This window comes from Diaphorina citri, unplaced genomic scaffold (genome assembly GCF_000475195.1).
Source record: "Diaphorina citri unplaced genomic scaffold, Diaci psyllid genome assembly version 1.1 scaffold1575, whole genome shotgun sequence".
NCBI lineage: Eukaryota > Metazoa > Arthropoda > Insecta > Hemiptera > Psyllidae > Diaphorina > Diaphorina citri.
The window spans coordinates 46,349-69,087 of record NW_007379001.1 but is presented as its reverse complement, the minus strand read 5'-3'; the positions used below and the strand labels follow the sequence as shown (position 1 = coordinate 69,087).

The following is a 22,739-nucleotide window of genomic DNA, read 5'->3' as shown; positions in this document are numbered from 1 at the left end:
TTCTTGTTAAATAAATGTTATACATATTACCTTTGTAAAATCCCAATTCAGCTCCTAACTGGGCACCTTTATGATATCCCAAATGAAACCCATCTATTTCTCCATCCAACAATCCCTTCTTTACACCCTCTTCATAGCCTTGTTCATTTGATATTTCTTCACTGCATGCTATGGAATCAAATATATCATTTATATCCGGTTCAGACATGACATTGTTCCTCCTTGAGGTTTGTGTACTGAAAGCTGAAACAATTTATTGAAAGGTCAGTTTTTTTGTAGCAATGAAACAACTGCTACATGTTCCACTTCCTAGTGCAGTCTACTTTGAGAAGCTTTTGGGTTTCCTTAAAAAAAAAAAAAAAAAAAAAAAAAAAAAACCGCTTTATGTGACTTTTTTGTCAGAATCCTCTCTTGGTATGAAGAGAGGGGAGGGGGGAGTTGGTTTGAGGGAAACCACAGCATAGCAGCGGGGTGATATGAGGGGGTCAAATATTTGAACCACGTACGACTCTGAGAACCCCTGGAACACAAACATGTGTAGGTTGTTAAGCCCCTCACTCACGAGTTTTATCACATGCGATGATCGATATCGTCCATCGATCAGTCGATCTTATTGGATAGAAATTCCCCACTCACGATGAGATCCAGATCGATCAGTCATCGTGAGTGGTGGACCTTAGCGAGTTTTTGCAACCAAAATTAGCGTCCCGTTAACTGAACCCTTTAACGTTATTTGACGAAAAGTCGTTTCTCCACATGCACAGAAATCAGTTTTCGTTAAATAAGGTTAAAGGGTTCAGTTAACGGGATGTTAATTTTGATTGCAAAAACTCTCTGTTATCTCGTAATGGCCCGGATTTAAAGGTTTATGGAGGGTTTCACCAACCTTCTTTCCTCAAATAGCTAAGCCTATACAAATCAAATGGAACTTAACTGGCTGTTAGCTTAACAGGAGTTCTAAGGATAGAAGATAGAATATTGGTGAAATCCACACTTGAACTTTACTACAATCTGAGTTTCAATTTGGTTTAAGTTAAACGAAGAGTATTGGACAAAGCAATTTGATTGAATAAAATAAAAATATAAAAAAAAAACAGGAAAATTTTGAAAATCAACCAATCAGATTACTTTATCCAATAGTAGGTAATTAAACCAAGTTAAAACTGAGATTGAGGTTTCTGCTATAAAAACACATAAAATATCAAGGAAAGCCCTAAAGGTTTCTTTTCATTAATGGAATAGGTTCTGGATTATCTCTGAATGGGCTACAATATCAATATTTTCAAACTATAAAAGTTTTGATAATGTGGAAGCGGTATAAGAGTTGATTTGAACTTACCTGTTCTCGTAGATACAGTACTCGGTCCAGCACAATCAAAGCTTCTATCACAGGAGCCAGGGCAGTCTTGAGGAAGTAATAGATTTGCAGGTATTCATATTCACGCTGATGGGAATCGAACAGGCGAGTCACCTCTTCATCATCTACCTGTGTTAACAGCGAGAGAAATAAATTGCTTATTATTTGAGGTTTCTGCTATAAAAACACATAAAATATCAAGGAAAGCCCTAAAGGTTTCTTTTCATTAATGGAATAGGTTCTGGATTATCTCCGAAAGGGCTACAATATCAATATTTTCAAACTATAAAAGTTTTGATAATGTGGAAGCGGAATAAGAGTTGATTTGAACTTACCTGTTCTCGTAGATAGAGTACTCGGTCCAGCACAATCAAAGCTTCTATCACAGGAGCCAGGGCAGTCTTGAGGAAGTAATAGATTTGCAGGTATTCATATTCACGCTGATGGGAATTGAACAGGCGAGTCACCTCTTCATCATCTACCTGTGTTAACAGCGAGAGAAATAAATTGCTTATTATTTTATTGAAGGCTTTATTGCAGGATTCTTCCACAGTAAACTCTTCCACCCAACCAAATATTATGTAGGTACAGCGGTAGAAAAAAACAACAACAGGTGTTAACTTACTACGAAATTTCAATACATCCCAATCTATCAACTACTTAAATAGGTACAGTTAACTAAAAAAAAACAACAACAGGTGTTAACTTACTACGAAATTTCAATACATCCCAATCTATCAACTACTTAAATAGGTACAGTTAACATTCCAGTACAGTTGGACAAAACGTACTTTTGTACAGCTTCAAATTAAATCGATTCTGACCATCCATTTAGACTGGAATGTTATTGGATGTCAGTGGTGTTTACAGGAGGCCAATAATTTGTACTCCCTACTGGTATAGTGTAATGCATAAAGGTTGACGTTTTTCCAAGGGCTGACTGTCCAAATACCAACCAAGTCCGAAGTTGCTTCACTTTAGTGAACAAGGATCGACCAGGAACTAGTGGATTATTATTTTTTTTTTCTTTTTTCTTTAAATTCCAAGGGCTGACTGTCCAAATACCAACCAAGTCCGAAGTTGCTTCACTTTAGTGAACAAGGATCGACCAGGAACTAGTGGATTATTTTTTTTTCTTTTTTCTTTAACCATGTAAATTCTCAGAGAGGGGGTACAACAACAATACAAAAATAAAGTAAAAATAATAGAAAGTAATAATTTTGTACCTCTAAGTCCAGTTTCAGTTTATCTACAGCACGATGTACATACTCGACAAAGTTAGAACACTTGGTTGCCAGGCGACCGACAACTTTAGGTTCCTCATCATTGATTGTGATTTTGGAACGCAGGTATTTCTCCAGAAGTGCACGGTAGAACAAGGGCAGGGTTTGAGTCTGGAAAAATCAAACACAAATTGTTCTTTGTAACCTAAGCCAGCCTGGTTAGCTTGGAGGCTAGCGCGTCTGCCTTGTAAGCGCTAGGTCGGGTTTGATTTCCAAATGCGAGTTTTGATTCCGTAGATAAATCTAGGTCATGGCAACGAAAAAGTCAATTGGTAGGTGTTTAGATTTTTTTTCGCATTCTCGGATTTTGGAAATTTTCTTTTAGTATATCTAGCACCTCCATTGTATTTCGGACGGGGGGGGGGGGTACTGAATAGCACTCCTACTTACCTGTTTCAAATCAATAACTCGTTCCGGACTCTGCGTGCCACTCATCCTCACGTTTCGTCCAAGGAAGAATTTCCTGCTCCTCAGATGTTCGCTCAGTGGAAACCCATAGCCATGTTCGTACAGACTCTGGTCCACGTCCTTCCAGAATGGACTACGTATGAATTCCTCCTCTAGGAGGTGGTAGCAGCAGCCCACTTGAACCAGACATTGGAGGGAAGACTTGGTGAACAAACGTAGCGCGGTGCCACTCAGATCACCACACGTGTGAAGCCCCATGATGCACACGTTGTGTAGGGAATCTTGGGGATAGGCTTGACTCAGTATACTGGAAAATAATGTAAACATTTGTTTAATATTGATTTATTTGTCCTAATTCCATTGTAACAAAAATTCAATTTTAATTACAAATAGGTATATACTGATATCTAAAAAATTCAAAATCCATGTGTCAAAATGTGTGTCACAAAATTAAACTAAAGTGGGCAATACCACCTAATCTTCAGAGTACAATTATGATGTCTTCAAAGGCTCAAATAAATGAGAATAAAATTACATCCCTCAGCTGGAACTGAACGCTACACCATACTAATCTTTTTTTTTTTTTTAGAAGAGAAACTATACTGAGAGTCTGGACGATTGGTAGGAACCCTCATGGCTAGATGACGAGTCCTAGTGTGGGTGTATGAAAATGTGAACCATCTTCACAAACCCACACCAGGCTCCCGCCATATTATGTTGGACTCACTGCTTCCGCTTGCTGAAAGCAAACCGGGCCCTACTCCCTACTTCCTAGCCCTACCAGTGCCTACCAACCAAAACCTCCAATGCGTCAGACCACACAGTATAGGAAACAGATCATCCCGGAAATACGCGTGTATTGCTTCAGGAATCGTCCCGAAATCGAAGAGAGAAAGAAGACAGGATAGGAGACAGCCAGCCATTCTGAGAACGAATATTATCTGTTCAGGATAAAATCCGTCCCGGGTGGGAATCAAACCCATGGCCTAGCACTTACAAGGCAGACGCACTACCAACCAAGCTAACTAGGCTGGGCCAATAGATTACCTGCTGATATCTGAGTCTGGAGTGACGAAGTGTGTGATCTGCTTGCACTTATCCTTACACACCACAAGTTCTTCATCTTTAATAGACACTACAGGAGCCTTGCTCTTTCTCTTCCAATTCTTGCCGTGGTGTTCAACAGAGGCGTGCGAAGTCTGACGGTTCTGGGTTCGCATCCAGAGTTTCTAAAAAAAATAATAAACAAAATAAATAATAATAAGAACACAGTACCTATCTAATAAAAAGCGTGAGTCATTAGGGCGGTACCTACCAGTACAAAATCTTTACGCTAACAAGGCAAATGTTACATAATAAAAATGGAAATGTTATGAAAATCAAGTAGCAGGTAAACAAAAGTTAGGGCGGTACCTACCAGTACAAAATCTTTACGCTAACAAGGCAAATGTTACATAATAAAAATGGAAATGTTATGAAAATCAAGTAGTAGGTAAACAAAAAAAAAAAGCGTGAGTCATTAGGGCGGTACCTACCAGTACAAAATCTTTACGCTAACAAGGCAAATGTTACATAATAAAAATGGAAATGTTAAAAAAAAAATCTCCATGAGCTTCTAATTTGTTAGTTTTATGTCTAATCAAAATAACAATAACAGCTTCATTAAGCTGAGGACCAGTACATCAATTACTCCACTGAGGCATTAAAATATACTTACCTTGTTTATAACACCAGCATAGGACTGAAAAGGCCCTTTACTCTCTTTTTCAGAGTCCTAATTTGTTAGTTTTATGTCTAATCAAAATAACAATAACAGCTTCATTAAGCTGAGGACCAGTACATCAATTACTCCACTGAGGCATTAGAATATACCTTGTTAATAACACCAGCATAGGACTGAAAAGGCCCTTTACTCTCTTTTTCAGAGTCCCTTTACTCTGTACCAGCATAGGACTACATATAAATGTGGAAAATGTATGTGGATCAAATGGTAGGTGAAGAGAAGTTTACCTCTAATTTTTTTGATCGCACAGCTGCCCCGTGTGTGTTGACCTGGTTATAGTCTAAGCTCAGAGTTTTCTTGCCATGTTGAAGTGCCAGAATGGTGCTCAAATATCCTTGCCCTCCACCTGAAAAATAATTATGTGAATTCAGTGATGATGGGCTTGCACAGGAAGGGGGGAAACTTTATAGGATACCCAAGTTTTTTTTTAGTTCACTTGGAAATTTCTATTAATGTACAATTCCATCTCTTTCTGAAGCTTAAATTCATGGGCCCCAGTAATTATGATATTTTTAAAGTAATTAAATTACCTACCTAGGTCAATAATATGGGAAGAGTCACAACTATTGGTCACAGCAGCCACAACTTGGCTCATCACTTGGACTTCATATGATTTCTTCTCCGACATCAGTTGACTCACTTTGGCTGACTCTACCACTAGTCCACACTTCCTTGCTTGTAGCTTGCTAAACAACTCATCAACAGTAATAGTACTCTCACCATTCATCAGAGATGTTAATCGGAATTTGTCAGCTGCTTGGAAAAACTTGACCAGTTCAGAATATTTTTAAAGTAATTAAATTACCTACCTAGGTCAATAATATGGGAAGAGTCACAACTATTGGTCACAGCAGCCACAACTTGGCTCATTACTTGGACTTCATATGATTTCTTCTCCGACATCAGTTGACTCACTTTGGCTGACTCTACCACTTGTCCACACTTCCTTGCTTGTAGCTTGCTAAACAACTCATCAACAGTAATAATACTCTCACCATTCATCAGAGATGTTAATCGGAATTTGTCAGCTGCTTGGAAAAACTTGACCAGTTCAGAGTTTGTTTCCACATGGTTGTCTTGTCTGGATTTCCAGAATTCTTCAAGTAGGGAGTCAAAACTAGGAGAATTGTTCACTTGGCTTAGAATTGCCTTGGGAATAGTTGTTTCCCATAGTTTTTCCACCATGAAATGCACAGTATGTGTGTTAACACAGGCAATGTTGGGTGTAATAAATTCTATCATCTCATCAATAGTATTTTTAATGAGTTCCATTGTCTCCTTTTGGTGTTTTGTCACACTGGTTAGGTAGGTATGTAGGTAGTAAGTACCTTGTACATACCTAATGTGTATATTTTACCAATAAGAATACATAAGTCTCATAGATAATGAAATCTTTATTGTTACTTTTTTATTTACTAATTGTTACTTTTTTATTTACTTTTATATATTTACTTCAGTTCGATAGTACAGGTACAAAGAAATTTAAAAGGTGATTGCCACTGTCACATGAGGTTCAAACGTTAAGATGTATTAATGCTTTAAAACTTCATTTAACCCTTGTGAGAAAATGGAAGGATTACCTACTGGAGCTCAAAACGAAGACTGTATCTGTATAGGGATAAAATTCAAATGGCTGTCCTAAGGCATTTAAATTATAGGTTTATTATGGAAGTTCTCTTTTACCCATTTATTTGTTGTGATATTTACACATTTTATTTTCCACTGTAAAAAAGAAGGTAGGAAAGTACCAAGAAAAAAACAAACTCGTACAAACCTTCATTGGAATTTGGAATTCAATGAAGCTCTGTTTTCAACAGATTGTTGAATGTTTCCCTTTCAACCAAGTTCAATGGGTTGGTAGCTTGTACCTTGAGTATTTGACATGGATGGTAGGAAAGTACCAAGAAAAAAACAAACTCGTACAAACCTTCATTGGAATTTGGAATTCAATGAAGCTCTGTTTTCAACAGATTGTTCAATGTTTCCCTTTCAACCAAGTTCAATGGGTTGGTAGCTTGTACCTTGAGTATTTGACATGGACTTTAGCACATGTAGCACGATCTTACCAACCTCTTCATCCTGGTTTGGCCATGTAACAAACACTCTTTTGTTTTTGTCATCAATTCTCTCAACACTCAAAAGGACAGAATCAATGGATAGAGAGCTCTCTGTAAGTTGAATTTTGTACTCTTGGCTTTTATCTTGGAGATATGATAGCAACTGATCATAAATGAGTTCTAAAGTTTTGTTGATGGGAGAGGAGTCAGAAATTTGAACGTTTGAAGTAAACCTGAAACAAAAGAAAAGATATTTTAATTTTCCATTATATAAAAAAGTACTTGGGCAGGAATGTACCAATATAAACAAGTACTCCAAAGAGAATTATTTAATTCCCAATATAGGTAAGTACATATTATTAGGATAAGATACTGACCTCACAATGTGTCTGCTTATTCCAACTTCTTTGCAAGCTTCATCCACGTCCATCAGTGATATGCTGCTATCTTTGATAACAAGGACTCCATGAATTTGTCTTTCTTTTAGTGGATTAGGAGGTTCACTGTTATATTTGACTGCTTCTTCCTTGAGTAGATTCACTGACACATCAATAGAAATCTTCATATCAGTCTGTACAAAACAGGATTCTCCATTGGCTGGCATAAAGCAATCCAGGTTAAACTCTTGCTTTATCTTTTCTTTGAGGAACACCATCTTAGATGCTTCCCCATGAACTAAAAGAACATTTTTGGGTTCACAGTATTGAATAAGTTGCATGATACCTTTGGCATCAGCATGGGCTGAGAAAGACATGTATTCAATGGCCATTTTAACATCAATGATTTGTTTGTTTTCAAACTCTAGTTTCTTCACACCACTGAGAACTTTGTGTCCTATAGTTCCTTGTACACAGAACCCTGGCATGATGAGCATGTTGTTCTCAACAGGTGCCCACTTCTTGAATATAATGAGAGACAGACCAGAGTGTAACATACCAGGAGTAGCAAACACAACCATTGGACCAGGGTTATCAATGAAAGATTTGTCAAAAGGTCTAATATGTTTAAAATCAAACATATTCCTCTGTACAAATGTTTTTCTTATTTTTTGATTTGTCCAGGTAATGAACATTTTATAATAGTTGGTAGCCTTTTCTGTAAGACCAACAGCAAAATATATTGGAGCTTGTAGATTCATCCTTTCCCAGTATGTTTCTAATAGGATACAGAGTTCTTGAGCTCTCCCAAGTGCAAACACAGGTATGAGTACTTTTCCTCCTCTATCAACACATTCATGGACTTTCTTCAAGAAATCTCTTTCCCTGCATCTTTTAGAATCTCTGATTGTTGTGGCATATGTTGACTCTGTTATGAGTAGGTCTGGTCGGCACTTGTCAATCCAAGCAGCTCCAAGATGTCTATCAGGAGTCATATTATAATCTCCTGTGTACACAATAGACTGGTTGCCTACCTTCACTTGGAACATGGCTGCACCAAGTACATGTCCTGCATAATAGGCTTTAATCTCCAGGTTATGTTTCACATGAACTGTTTGGTGTAAGTTTACAGCTATAACTTTTTTCATACAATCCTTTATCATTTGAGATGTAAAAAAGTTACTATCACCTTTCTTTTCAACACTGATTTTCCTGAAATCTTCAAGTAAAATTGGTGCAATGGCTTTGGTAGGGTGGGTCATGTAGATGGGTCCTGCATAGCCAAACATCTCTGTGAAGTAAGGAAGGGCACCACAGTGGTGCCACCACAATTTGGATTTCCTCCAGGTGATGCAGCAAGTATCCCTGTACCCTCTGGTACAGTAAAACCAGAGAAATATTGCCCCTGGACTGAACACAAAGCTCCTGATGGTAGAAGTTATTACTACAATTCTGAAACTAAAAAATCTGCCTGGGAAAAACCTGATGAGCTAAAAACACCTGCAGAGCAGCTTTTGTCCAAGTGTCCATGGAAAGAATATTGCTCTGATGCAGGTAAAGTATACTATCATAATGTTGAAACCAATGAATCACAATGGGAAATCCCTAAAGAATTAGCTGATTTAAAAGCAAAAATTTCAAGTGAAGATATTCCAATACCTACCCAATCTCCTGTGAAAATACCTATGCCAGATCAATCAATGAAAAAAGAAACTTCATCAGCTATGGATGATGCTATTGCTGCAACATTAGCAGCAATGAAACCACCTTCCCCAATGAAAGCCCCTTCCTCCAAACCAACTTCAGCTCCTATAATTGATGAAAGTGTTTTGAATGATAAGAAAAGAGCTATTGAAGAGTTTAAAATTCTACTCAAGGACAAAGATGTTCCTAGTAATGCATCTTGGGAACTGGCAGTCAAACTGATAAGTAGAGATCCTAGATATCCTTTGTTGAAAAATTTAAATGAAAAAAAGCAAGCTTTCAATGCTTATAAAACTCAGAAGAAGAAAGAAGAACGTGAAGAGCAGAGACTGAAAGCCAAGAAAGCAAAGGAGGACCTAGAAGAATTTCTAATGACCAATGAGCAAATGACATCAACTACACGCTACTTCCGCTGTCAAGAACTATTTGGTGATCTGGACATTTGGAAAAATGTATATGATGGAGATAGAAGAGACATATATGAAGATGTTGTTTTCAACCTAGCAAAAAAAGAAAAAGAGGAAGCTAAAGCTAGAAAAAAGAGAAACATGAGAGAGTTGGCTTCTATATTAGATTCTATGCAAAAACTTGATTTCAAAACAACATGGCAAGAAGCTCAGCAAATGCTTCTTGATAGTTCTCGTTTTGTTGATGATCAGTCTTTGCTTGCTATGGACAAAGAAGATGCATTGATAGTATTTGAAGAACATGTTAGGGCTCTGGAGAAAGAAGAAGATGAAGAAAAGGAAAGGGAGAAAAAATTGAGAAAAAGATTGGAAAGAAAGAACAGAGATAATTTCAGTGTTTTGTTAGATGAGTTGCATGAGCAAGGAAAACTAACATCCATGTCTTTGTGGGTAGAACTGTACCCAATTATCAGCTCGGACATTCGTTTTTCGGCCATGCTTGGACAATCTGGTTCAACACCTTTGGACCTTTTTAAATTTTATGTAGAGGATTTGAAATCCAGATTCCACGAAGAGAGAAAAATAATCAAAGAAATCCTCAAGGAAAAGGGTTTCGAAGTAGAGACAGTAACTTCTTTTGAAGATTTTGCCACTGTAGTTTGTGAAGATAAACGATCAGCCACTTTGGATGCTGGCAATGTTAAACTGACATACAATGCTCTCCTGGAAAAAGCAGAGGCCCGAGAAAAAGAAAGATTAAAAGAAGAACTAAGAAAGCTCAAGAAGTTGGAGTCTGCTTTCAAGTCTTTACTAAAACATCAAGAAATTGATTACAAATCTGAATGGAACAGTGTGAGGGAAAAAATTGAAAACGAAGATGCATTTAAAGCAATTGTTGTTGAGTCAGAAAGAGTGCGTATTTTTCAAGAGTACCAACGAGAACTTGATGAGTCTTGTAGTCATCATCATTCAAAATCTAAAAAATCTAAGAAGTCTAAAAAATCAAGTCGAAGACGTTCCAGATCTCGGTCTTATTCTGACAGTGAATCAGATTACGAAAAACATAAGCGTAAGAAAAATCGGAAACATAGTGTAACACCTTCTGAAAGTTCTGATTCTGATCATCACAAGAAGTCTTCAAAGCGTAAAAAGTCAAAGAAGAAGAAAAACAGAAGCCCAAGCATGGAAAATGATAAAAAATCAGAAGAAAAACAGGACGTGAACATGACCATTGAGAAGGAAAAGGGTGAGTTTGAAAATACTAATAAAGGAGAACCTAGTGATAAACCCCAGAGACGTTCAGATGACTTGAGTGATGAGGAACTAGAAAGAAGACGAAATGCATTGCTTCAGCAATTAAATGACAATGAGACAGAGTGATACATATCATCCAGCTAAATCTCTTGATGTAGGTACCATTTTCAGAACTTAAGCAGGATGTATAGCTTTCTATTAATAGATCTCTTTATTTTCTAGAAATCACTCTTTTTCCCCCAAGACAGGAAATTATCATAAATCATAATGTATTGATACCTACCTAAAATGAAATGTCTAGTGGGTACATCATTACTGTGACACAGGTAAAATATTGTTGACAAAAATAGGTATTATGTTTCTTGTAGATAATTTTTATAATCTTCTTGTTTTGTACATACCTAATGTGTATATTTTACCAATAAGAATACATAAGTCTCATAGATAATGAAATCTTTATTGTTACTTTTTTATTTACTTCAATTCGATAGTACAGATATCAAACTTTTCATCTGTACCTTAGTCCAATAGTGTTGGCAGTTGCACCATTTGGTTTGGCGTTAAAAATCACATAGGAATGACTTTTTGACAGCTCAAATATCTTTAACAGAAACTGTTGAAGGCCTTTTCAAATACTTTTTTTTTCTCTGAACCTGTAAGTCAGACAATAGTGAAAGTGGCATCAATCAGAGCAAACTCTAAATCAAATTGAATTCTTTTGATTGCTGTAAAGTTCAAGATACACCTTAAAATAATAGTGGCATCAATCAGAGCAAACTCTAAATCAAATTGAATTCTTTTGATTGCTGTAAAGTTCAAGATACACCTTAAAATAATATACCACCAGTCAGGTGCCCTTCTATTTCCAACATTTCGTACTTTAGATGTGCTCTTTATCATAACATATTTCAATATTTGGATATTTAGTATACCTAGGTAACCATTGTACCCACAGAGGAAAAGATTATATAAAATCCCTTACTTTCATATTATCCACAGTGCAAGTTCTTGTTGACTCAATGTGGTCCCAAGCACCTATGGTTTCAAACAATTGTTTGGAAGATGAATTAATGGAGGATACTCGGTTACTGTAGCTTGAAGACTTTGAGAAATGCAAGCTTTTCTCTGGACCACTCTCAATCATGAGAATTGAAAGATCCTTGAGTGTTGGGTTTTGAGCTGTGAACAAAATTAAAAAAATTGTCCTAGTCAGTTATTTTGACACACATTCCTCGGTTGCATAGAACCTACTTTGTAATTGTTAATATGTAGGCTTGTAGCTTGTAGGCTATTGGAAATCTACAATCCTATAAAATGTGTTAGGTATCTCTGAAAGGTGGTTGGTTACTTAAAATTTTGAAGCAATACAATACCAACATGTCACATTGAAGGTACTTATCTGATATGTAGTTTTAGGGTTGCTATTAGGTATTCAACCTTAGATTGTTACCATCCCTTTCAGGGATAGACTCTAGTTACTAGTAGTTGTTAACCTTACTTACCAATAGCACAGGCCAAAGTGGTCCCAATCATTCCTCCTCCTGATATAACTACATCATATTGTTTGCCTCCGAGGGAACTATAATATCTAGCGTTCCACACTAGCAATGTTCTGGATAGCATTGTGGAATTTTAGTGATATTTTCCTGAAATAAATAAATCAAGGTGACTAAAGGTTTTTTTTTCCCTTTGTGATCAAAGCCACACGTAGAGAATTTACAAAGTCTTATAGTCTTATGTCTGGCTGGGGGACATTAAGCAGAGAGAAGACTAGCGTCTGGCTGTGGGACTATAAACAGGGAGGAGAACAGCTAACCCTAACCAGCCTAGCAAGCTGGCAGTTCCTCAAAGGGTTCTCTCTGATTTTAAAGACCAAGCACAAGTCCTCACAATGGTTGACTGTGGTTCAGGACAAGCCAACCAATTTAACATGGCTAGAGCTAGAGACCATCACCCTGGTGTATAGCAGATACAAAAAGATATATTTTCTTTATTCTGCTATTGCCATTCGGTGAAAGCTAAAGCCGCTACAACAACAACAACAACTGCTAGTCTTATCATCTTGGAAGAGAAGAGGGAAGGAAGATAGCTGAAAGCCAGCTGTTCTGAGAACAAACCTTACCTGTTTAGGATAAAATCAACCACGAGTGGGAATTGAACCAGTGACCTAGCACATACAAGGCAGACACACTGTCCACCTAGCTAACAAGGCTAGCAATTTGGACTTCTAATTATTTCTCTTTCTGAATGATAGCTTTAGGTAGGCACCTTAGACTACTAGAACTAGGAGGTACCTAATCCATAATTTTTATACTTACGTATCAACAAATTTCCTGTTGACTTTGTGATTCCTGTTCTAACAAATCATGCACTGCTGTTGATTTGGGTAGGTACATCCACTTAAGACTCAACTGATCATTTAATAGTGGTGGTTTTTTACTGGACTGGTATACTGATAACAATCTATGAAATCATTGAATAATTGTGTGGCATAAAAACTATAAACTACCCAGTACCCACCTAATTACCTATTACCTAACTTCTAAAATTTATCAAAATTTAAATTTGAAATTTTGGCGCGTTCCCGTCACTAAAAAGCGGACTGCAAATGGGAATACAACGAGCACAAAATTTTTCATTCTCTGTGGTGAACTTTGGCGGGTAAATTTAAAATGCTTAATTTAAAATTCTAGTAATCTAGTTCTTAGTTGCTAGTGGATAAGTGGACATAGTTTTGGAACCGCTTCAGCTTGAGAACATAAGGGGCTTAAACCACAAAATTTAGTGTCATAATGGGGTTTAAGCCCCTTATGTTCCGAAGCAGTTCCGAAACTATGGCCACTAGGGAGTAAAAATTTTAAATTCTCAAATTTGAGTTGCTCACATCTCACACTTTCTCCATTGAGGTCCTCATAAAAATATCACATAGGATTGACTATTAATAAAATAAATAATAAAAAAAACTAGTAAAATCAAATTTGAGTTGCTCACATCTCACACTTTCTCCATTGAGGTCCTCATAAAAATATCACATAGGATTGACTATTAATAAAATAAATAACAAAAAAAAAAACTAGTAAAATCCCTTCACCCTTCACACAGGGGAGTATCAAACTTTTCATCTGTACCTTAGTCCAATAGTGTTGGCAGTTGCACCATTTGGTTTGGCGTTAAAAATCACATAGGAATGACTTTGTGACAGCTCAAATATCTTTAACAGAAACTGTTGAAGGCCTTTTCAAATACTTTTTTTTTCTCAAGTCTTGAACCTGTAAGTCAGACAATAGTGAAAGTGGCATCAATCAGAGCAAACTCTAAATCAAATTGAATTCTTTTGATTGCTGTAAGGTTCAAGATACACCTTAAAATAATATACCTACACAAATAGCAACCTACTGAAATATCTGTGGGTTAAAGACTGAAAAGTCCCTTTACTTCGAATAGAATATATCTCATTTAATAGACCATGATTAGAAAATATTTTGTGGGTCGAATGTCCCCGGCCCTAGCCAAGTCCCGTCCATTAGTCACTATGCCTATGCTACTAGGACAGTAGTATTTTAAAACCCAATGTGACAAATAACAAGGTACCTAGTTGTACCTAAACAGGTAAGGTTTGTTCTCAGAACAGCTGGCTTTCAGCTATCTTCCTTCCCTCTTCTCTTCCAAGATGATAAGACTAGCAGTTGTTGTTGTTGTTGTAGCGGCTTTAGCTTTCACCGAATGGCAATAGCAGAATAAAGAAAATATATCTTTTTGTATCTGCTATACACCAGGGTGATGGTCTCTAGCTCTAGCCATGTTAAATTGGTTGGCTTGTCCTGAACCACAGTCAACCATTGTGAGGACTTGTGCTTGGTCTTTAAAATCAGAGACCATGTTAAATTGGCTGGCTCGTCCTGAACCGCAGTCAACCATTGTGAGGACTTGTACTTGGTCTTTTAAAAGCAGAGAGAACCCTTTGAGGAGCTGCCAGCTTGCTAGGCTGGTTAGGGTTAGCTGTTCTCCTCCCTGTTTATAGTCCCACAGCCAGACGCTAGTCTTCTCTCTGCTTAATGTCCCCCAGCCAGACATAAGACTATAAGACTTTGTAAATTCTCTACGTGTGGCTTTGATCACAAAGGGAAAAAAAACCTTTAGTCACCTTGATTTATTTATTTCAGGAAAATATCACTAAAATTCCACAATGCTATCCAGAACATTGCTAGTGTGGAACGCTAGATATTATAGTTCCTCTCTGTTTAATGTCCCCCAGCCAGACATAAGACTATAAGACTTTGTAAATTCTCTACGTGTGGCTTTGATCACAAAGGGAAAAAAAAACCTTTAGTCACCTTGATTTATTTATTTCAGGAAATATATCACTAAAATTCCACAATGCTATCCAGAACATTGCTAGTGTGGAACGCTAGATATTATAGTTCCCTTGGAGGCAAACAATATGATGTAGTTATATCAGGAGGAGGAATGATTGGGACCACTTTGGCCTGTGCTATTGGTAAGTAAGGTTAACAACTACTAGTAACTAGAGTCTATCCCTGAAAGGGATGGTAACAATCTAAGGTTGAATACCTAATAGCAACCCTAAAACTACATATCAGATAAGTACCTTCAATGTGACATGTTGGTATTGTATTGCTTCAAAATTTTAAGTAACCAACCACCTTTCAGAGATACCTAACACATTTTATAGGATTGTAGATTTCCAATAGCCTACAAGCCTACATATTAACAATTACAAAGTAGGTTCTATGCAACCGAGGAATGTGTGTCAAAATAACTGACTAGGACAATTTTTTTAATTTTGTTCACAGCTCAAAACCCAACACTCAAGGATCTTTCAATTCTCATGATTGAGAGTGGTCCAGAGAAAAGCTTGCATTTCTCAAAGTCTTCAAGCTACAGTAACCGAGTATCCTCCATTAATTCATCTTCCAAACAATTGTTTGAAACCATAGGTGCTTGGGACCACATTGAGTCAACTGCTATAGGACTTTCTTATAAGCCCCTTACTTAAGTCACTTTTGTTTTAATAAAATGTAAATAATTTTGTACCTAATTAATTAATCAGTTGATCAGTTTTTTTTTTATCCTCTTTCTATCAGGTGTGTAGTTTGTCACTGACATATGTCAATTTGGATGTATAAAAAAAGTAAATGCTGTTGATCCCTTTTCCCCACTCCATATAATCTGACATTACATGTATGTATGTCATCATCAAACAGACTTATCCCATATGTGTAAGGGCATATTTATTGGGAAGGAGAAACTGTGATTTGAATCCTAGAAGCAATGAAAGAAAAACATAGTCCATAGGTCCATAGTGCAAATAATTCTTTTATTGACGGAACGATAGTGAGGTCTATGTTTTAACTCGACCATTTTGCATTTGGTTTAGATGTTTGTTTATTTATTTGTGTGTTCCGCTATAACTCCCAATTGCCTGGTCTGATTTTGATGAGAGTACAAATTTTTGTCGATGATGGGATTTGAACCCGGGACCTTCTGCATGGCAAGCAAGCGCGTTACCACTGGACTAACCGTGCCCCAAACGTGTGTTCCGCTATAACTCCCAATTGCCTGGTCTGATTTTGATGCAATTCGGTACACATCTTCATTGAATCAAGACACGTCGATCCTTGAAATTTGGGGCCCCAAAATTGAACGGGGCCTCCATTACGATCTTTCAAAACATTACGATCCCCCAATACAGTTGCCACGCATATCAATACATATTCATATGCGTGGGAATAAATCTATATTCCATTACGATCTTTCAAAACATTACGATCCCCCAATACAGTTGCCACACATATCAATACATATTCATATGCGTGGGAATAAATCTATAGTTCTGTTTTAAAGGTTCAAAATCAACCAAAGGTAAATCTTTTGTTTCGTTTAAAAGGTTCAAAATCAACCATTCTTTAATTTTATTCTTTAGAGTGATTGACAGGTTTTATAATAGTGTCACCTCCTTTTTTTAGATACATAATGCGTGTAGATAGTTTTATTTCTGTTTTGATACATTCATACGTAGGATTACCCAGAAGTCATTTTTTCAAAGCAGGACATTTTTCCAAATTGTAAATTTGTCCAAAATTCAATTAGGTAGTTAGGTACCAAGTTAAACAACAATAATAATCGATATGAAAGGACGTTATTGTTAAAGTCTCAGCTTAGGCAAAAGAATTTGAGTGAGGTCTACAGTTCACAGAACCACTAGTTCTTTTATTTTATTTTTTCTTATAAATACCCAAGGTCCTAATACTTGCTTATCAAATTAAAAAGTAATATGAGCTATCTGGCCCATCTCTTGTGTTTAAGGATGACACTTCAAGGAAGAAATTACTGACTAGTAGCTCCTTGAAAATTGTACTCGCATGATACTTAAGATATTTATTATGATACTCTGCTCATCATGACTCTCTGAAAACAAATAAAAAATGTAAGGTAAGTACTCCTATAACGTTATGCATACAGGGTGTCCTGCTAACAATTTAACTACTCTATGTTTGGAGCTGATGTAGAATATAAAATGTAAAGTTTTCTTGTCCAATTTTCAGCAAGGAATCACACAGTTTCAAGGTCTGATACACACAGTATAAAAATTTACACGGTTTCACAACCACAAAAAAAAAAAAAAAAAAAAAAAAAAATCAGACAACTTAAGTAAACTAGGTATAAAATGTTCTCTATCCCAAATTATAAGAAAAGAAGAAGAAAAAACGTAGTGTGTAAATTAAGCTTCAGAGAGAGTATTCTATAACACATACAAACCTTAATGGGCCTTACAGCATTCACCAATTGGAAGCCTAGGTTCCCCAAGATTTTCACCGGAGTTAAAGAGCTTCTGTAGACACGATACATGAGATCTATGGAGAGCATTACCGGTAGATTTTCTCTCTGGCGTATCGACTCGTACTTCGTCAAAGATTCGGGATGTCCTGTGAAGAAAAATAAAATGAAATTTTAGTACATACTACTGTTGAAATTTCAGGACTTCTTCAATAACAATGGTTGAAATACTTGAAATAAAATATTAGTCACTATGCCTATGCTACTAGGACAGTAGTATTTTAAAACCCAATGTGACAAATAACAAGGTACCTAGTTGTATTATTTATTTTTTACACCCCCTTTGAGAGTTGTGGCGAGATTAGATATTATAGCAGGAAGAGGATCTAAATAACGTATGAAGACATAAACTAATGAGTACAAATAAACAGGTATGTAACTTACCAATTGGATAACCATTAGATACAGATTCAGCAGACAGTTGTACTAAACAAGCAATATCACCAAATCCAAGATTGACCCCTTGTCCTGCCAGAGGATGAATCCTATGGGCTGAGTCTCCTAGGAGGGCACAACCAGGACCTATATATCTCACAGAGTGACCAAAACCAAGGGGAAATGCTGCTCTGCTTTTCTCCTCAACACTCATCACTCTAGGAGGAACCACCTGTTCATTTCCTGTGGACAAGTTGAAGAACTCCAGAACATTGTGAGTGAATTTGGTTGCAACTTGTATGGACTCATTCAATTCAGCTGGTTTGTTGAATTCAGAGTTAAGTGCATCAACAAAACTTTCACCTGGCATTTGTAGTAAAGCTTTAGCATTCTCTGGTGTGGTAGCCCAGACAAGGGAACTGAACTCATCAGAAAGTGGTAACAGAGCAACTGTACCACTAGGTGTGAACCTCTGCCATGCTGTTCTGTTAGGAGGGGAAGTAGAAATCTTCACTGTGGCTACAATACCCTTCTGATCATAACTCCAGTTGCTGTACTGAACATTCATTGCATTCCTGACTTGGGAGCGTGCCCCATCAGTGCCTAGCAATAGTTTGCACTCTATGCTTTCTCCAGATTCAAACTTGATTTTCACATTGTTCAAAGGTTGTTCAGGCAGTTCATAGTGGGCTACTTTTTTCTGGTACACAATGTCAATGTTGAGTGTGTTGAGTTTTTTGGTGACAGCATCTATGATGAGATCATTTTCCACTATGTAAGATATTCTGTCCTGGTAATTGTGGGCCTTGTTAAATTCCAGAAGATCATCAGAACTGTGTCCCCATACCTGTTAACAGATGGAAGATTCCTTTTAGTTTATCACATGAAATTAGTTAACCAGTCAGGTGCCCTTCTATTTCCAACATTTCGTACTTTAGATGTGCTCTTTATCATAACATATTTCAATATTTGGATATTTAGTATACGGAAGATTCCTTTTAGTTTATCACATGAAATTAGTTAATAACCAGTCAGGTGCCCTTCTATTTCCAACATTTCGTACTTTAGATGTGCCCTTTATCATAACATATTTCAATATTTGGATCTTTAGTATATTCATTTGAGATGTAAAAAAGTTACTATCACCTTTCTTTTCAACACTGATTTTCCTGAAATCTTCAAGTAAAATTGGTGCAATGGCTTTAGTAGGGTGGGTCATGTAGATGGGTCCTGCATAGCCAAACATCTCTGTGAAGTAAGGAAGGGCACCACAGTGATCCAGATGAAAGTGAGAAATGATCAGACAGTCAATCATGTCTGTAACAGGGCCCTGAGGAGCAATAAACTTGAAGTCGGGAAACTTTCTGTCATCATGATATCCCATGTGCATGCCACAATCTAACATAATGTTCTTACCTCCCATACTGACCAGAATGCAACTTCTTCCCACATCTTGGCCTGCACCAAGGGGGGTTACTTTGATTTCACTCATTATATCAAGGTATACAAGTTGTTTATTACTTCTTCTTTTTTTTTTCAAGTTCTAAATTTCCATTTTACTAGTGGAATGTTAGGTAACATAGAGCAGTTTGAGCCTTGGATTAAAGAAGAAAATTTTACACGAATTTAACGAGATTTTTACTCAAAATATTAATCAAAAAAGATAAAATCCAAATTGATATTGATTAACCACTGCACTGACCAATCTGACCATTGTTCAGAAGTCACGAAGTCAGAATTAATTTCATTTTCGGTTTAAATTTTTTGAAAATTTGGCGCTCGTCAAATACCTCTGTGGTTCACATTCCGTATTTTAGATTTGGTCAACTTTTGCAAATCTCCTTTCTGTATTTTAGTAAAAAGAAAGTAAAAAACGTTTATTAATTTATTTTTAAATTCAAAAACTTGGATCTTGGATAAATTTTAATTTTCTAATTTCTAAACCACTATATTAAACTTTCATTTAAAAAAGTATAAGGTATTTTATTTTTGCATAGGTACCAGAAAATAGGTTTACGTACGATAACCATTCCCAACTACGTCTTCTCCAAGTCATTACCTATTGCACTCCAGTGTTCATTAGAAAGCTCCACACAGGAGACCTGTGTGACCAGTAATTTTTCCAGATCTCTCCAAGACCCTACTAAGAAGAGTTCAGTGTCAGTCCCTGATCTGCGAAAATGAGTAATGATAACAGTAAGTATTTCCCTATTATGCATAGCCATACTCCAATGGTGTCTTAGCTTGGATAGATGGACTTAGGTTTACTGGACTTAGGTAGGACTTAGGTTTACATGATAGGTAGGTACTTCTATTCACTAGCATAGGGGTTGGCAAACTTTTCAGGACATACATAGGTACTATCAGGTCAGGCCTTTCTTAGGAGGAGCCAGCCTAATTAGCTTGGAAGGTCTGCCTCACAAGGTGGGTTCAAATCTCACAGGGCAGCCTATCCAGTCTTCTTTATCTCAACTTTTGGGACAGTAAGACCATAGCAGTTACAGTTTCCTGTGTCAACCCTCTTTTTTTTAGTGAGATTAATATTCTTCACATGACAGCATAATAATTTTGGTGTCTTGTCATTTATCTATTTACAGAAAGTTCAAAATTATTGGATGATTTGGAAAGTGCTATGCTTACCACTATAGAAACAAGAAAAGACTATAGCACAAAAATAATTACCAACTATTCAAAAACATTGGACCTAAGATTTGAAACTTTGGTAAGTAGGTACAAGTACAACTCATGGAATTCTGAGGGTTTGAATTGATAAGGGTAGATGAAAAAGGGTGGGGGTAATTTGTGAAAATATCAATTTCACAAAGTCATCTGTTCCTGTAAAATGCACACTTACTTACTGTTCTTTTTTCAGAAAAGGACCAAATTTATATTGGAAGATGTTCCTTCAAGTCTAAGTGAGAAGTCTTTGAAAACAGACCAAAACCAAAATGTCCTCTCTCTAATCAAAGAACCCAAGAAAATCAAAGTCTCCCTCATCAATGAAATGAATGAAAAGAAAAAAGAGATTCGTGAAGCACTGCAAATTTTGGAATTGATTGATGAAGTAGAAAGGAACTAAAATCCGCCCCGGGCGGGAATCGAACCCGCGGCCTAGCGCTTACAAGGCAGACGCGCTACTAACCAAGCTAACTAGGCTGGCAAATGACCACTGAAATGCTATGCTTAAAGGTTTAATAAAGCATAAAATCCGCCCCGGGCGGGAATCGAACCCGCGGCCTAGCGCTTACAAGGCAGACGCGCTACCAACCAAGCTAACTAGGCTGGCAAATGACCACTGAAATGCTATGCTTAAAGGTTTAATAAAGGTAACATTGAATACGAAGTTAGGCCTCTTTCATATTGGGACGAAATTTTCAAATTACAGATAGTAAAATTCTATGTCTCGGCTGGGATATGAACATTTATGAACCCACGCTTTCCAACTCATTAGGTGATTGCCTAACCGTTACCGAGACAAGATTCTTGTTTGAACTATTAGGATAAAATCAACCACGAGTGGGAATTGAACCAGTGACCTAGCACATACAAGGCAGACACACTGTCCACCTAGCTAACAAGGCTAGCAATTTGGACTTCTAATTATTTCTCTTTCTGAATGATAGCTTTAGGTAGGCACCTTAGACTACTAGAACTAGGAGGTACCTAATCCATAATTTTTATACTTACGTATCAACAAACAACAACAACAACTGCTAGTCTTATCATCTTGGAAGAGAAGAGGGAAGGAAGATAGCTGAAAGCCAGCTGTTCTGAGAACAAACCTTAGCTGTTTAGGATAAAATCAACCACGAGTAGGAATTGAACCAGTGACCTAGCACATACAAGGCAGACACACTGTCCACCTAGCTAACAAGGCTAGCAATTTGGACTTCTAATTATTTCTCTTTCTGAATGATAGCTTTAGGTAGGCACCTTAGACTACTAGAACTAGGAGGTACCTAATCCATAATTTTTATACTTACGTATCAACAAATTTCCTGTTGACTTTGTGATTCCTGTTCTAACAAATCATGCACTGCTGTTGATTTGGGTAGGTACATCCACTTAAGACTCAACTGATCATTTAATAGTGGTGGTTTTTTACTGGCCTGGTATACTGATAACAATCTATGAAATCATTGAATAATTGTGTGGCATAAAAACTATAAACTACCCAGGTACCCAGTACCCACCTATTACCTAACTTCTAAAATTTATCAAAATTTAAATTTGAAATTTTGGCGCGTTCCCGTCACTAAAAAGCGGACTGCAAATGGGAATACAACGAGCACAAAATTTTTCATTCTCTGTGGTGAACTTTGGCGGGTAAATTTAAAATGCTTAATTTAAAATTCTAGTAATCTAGTTCTTAGTTGCTAGTGGATAAGTGGACATAGTTTTGGAACCGCTTCAGCTTGAGAACATAAGGGGCTTAAACCACAAAATTTAGTGTCTCTAACAAATCATGCACTGCTGTTGATTTGGGTAGGTACATCCACTTAAGACTCAACTGATCATTTAATAGTGGTGGTTTTTTACTGGACTGGTATACTGATAACAATCTATGAAATCATTGAATAATTGTGTGGCATAAAAACTATAAACTACCCAGTACCCACCTATTACCTAAGTATCAACAAATTTCCTGTTGACTTTGTGATTCCTGTTCTAACAAATCATGCACTGCTGTTGATTTGGGTAGGTACATCCACTTAAGACACAACTGATCATTTAATAGTGGTGTTTTTTTACTGGACTGGTATACTGATAACAATCTATGAAATCATTGAATAATTGGGTGGCATAAAAACTATAAACTACCCAGTACCCACCTAATTACCTATTACCTAACTTCTAAAATTTATCAAAATTCAAA

At 36.8% G+C, this 22,739-nt stretch overlaps 5 protein-coding genes across 12 annotated transcripts in view; 1 reads left to right on the top strand and 4 right to left on the bottom strand.

Annotated features, from left to right (window-relative positions):
• The window catches only part of LOC113470434 (oral cancer-overexpressed protein 1 homolog), a 953-nt gene extending 714 nt beyond the window's left edge, over positions 1-239 (bottom strand). Inside the window, exon 1 of the mRNA XM_026828856.1 lies at positions 31-239. Coding sequence (XP_026684657.1) covers positions 31-208 — 178 coding nt within the window. The 5' untranslated portion in view covers positions 209-239. The remainder of the gene's footprint in view (positions 1-30) is intronic.
• LOC103516468 (pre-mRNA-processing factor 40 homolog B) overlaps positions 1-11,084 on the top strand; it is a 16,930-nt gene extending 5,846 nt beyond the window's left edge. For 2 of the 4 annotated variants that reach the window (XM_017447066.2, XM_017447064.2), the window contains exon 3: positions 8,643-11,084. In XM_017447066.2, coding sequence (XP_017302555.1) covers positions 8,643-10,756 — 2,114 coding nt within the window. In that variant the 3' untranslated portion in view covers positions 10,757-11,084. Of the gene's footprint in view, positions 1-8,594 lie in introns of all 4 variants that reach the window. The other 2 variants (XM_026828854.1, XM_026828853.1) reach the window with 2 other exon arrangements.
• LOC103516464 (methyltransferase-like protein 25) lies at positions 355-6,156 on the bottom strand. Of its 3 annotated transcripts, none has more exons than XM_008481431.2 (7): positions 5,641-6,156; positions 5,059-5,177; positions 4,096-4,277; positions 3,031-3,355; positions 2,584-2,751; positions 1,693-1,839; positions 355-520 (listed from the first exon to the last, which is right to left on the bottom strand). In XM_008481431.2, the coding sequence occupies exons 1-7, from the start codon at positions 6,101-6,103 to the stop codon at positions 383-385; spliced, it is 1,542 nt and encodes a 513-aa protein (XP_008479653.1). In that variant the 5' UTR covers positions 6,104-6,156; the 3' UTR covers positions 355-382. The 3 variants fall into 3 exon arrangements, with proteins under 3 accessions (XP_008479653.1, XP_017302558.1, XP_026684656.1); XM_017447069.2 differs by lacking the exon at positions 1,693-1,839 and adding an exon at positions 1,340-1,486; XM_026828855.1 differs by lacking the exons at positions 1,693-1,839; positions 5,641-6,156 and adding exons at positions 1,340-1,486; positions 5,366-5,606.
• LOC103516463 (integrator complex subunit 11) lies at positions 6,243-19,578 on the bottom strand. 2 transcript variants are annotated; one of them, XR_003393487.1, is made up of 4 exons: positions 18,991-19,578; positions 7,266-8,435; positions 6,733-7,121; positions 6,243-6,579 (listed from the first exon to the last, which is right to left on the bottom strand). XR_003393487.1 is itself a non-coding variant. In XM_017447067.2 (4 exons), exons 1-4 carry the CDS (start codon positions 19,353-19,355, stop codon positions 6,668-6,670), a joined length of 1,836 nt encoding a protein of 611 aa, XP_017302556.1. In that variant the 5' UTR covers positions 19,356-19,578; the 3' UTR covers positions 6,412-6,667. The 2 variants fall into 2 exon arrangements, 1 of the variants encoding a protein (XP_017302556.1); XM_017447067.2 differs by having other exon boundaries at positions 6,412-6,699; positions 6,853-7,121.
• Positions 11,512-22,739, bottom strand: LOC103516462 (ubiquinone biosynthesis monooxygenase COQ6, mitochondrial). Of its 2 annotated transcripts, none has more exons than XM_008481429.3 (3): positions 22,494-22,739; positions 12,133-12,276; positions 11,512-11,809 (listed from the first exon to the last, which is right to left on the bottom strand). In XM_008481429.3, exons 2-3 carry the CDS (start codon positions 12,251-12,253, stop codon positions 11,595-11,597), a joined length of 336 nt encoding a protein of 111 aa, XP_008479651.1. In that variant the 5' UTR covers positions 12,254-12,276; positions 22,494-22,739; the 3' UTR covers positions 11,512-11,594. The 2 variants fall into 2 exon arrangements, with proteins under 2 accessions (XP_008479651.1, XP_008479650.1); XM_008481428.3 differs by lacking the exon at positions 22,494-22,739 and adding an exon at positions 12,949-13,143 and having other exon boundaries at positions 11,514-11,809.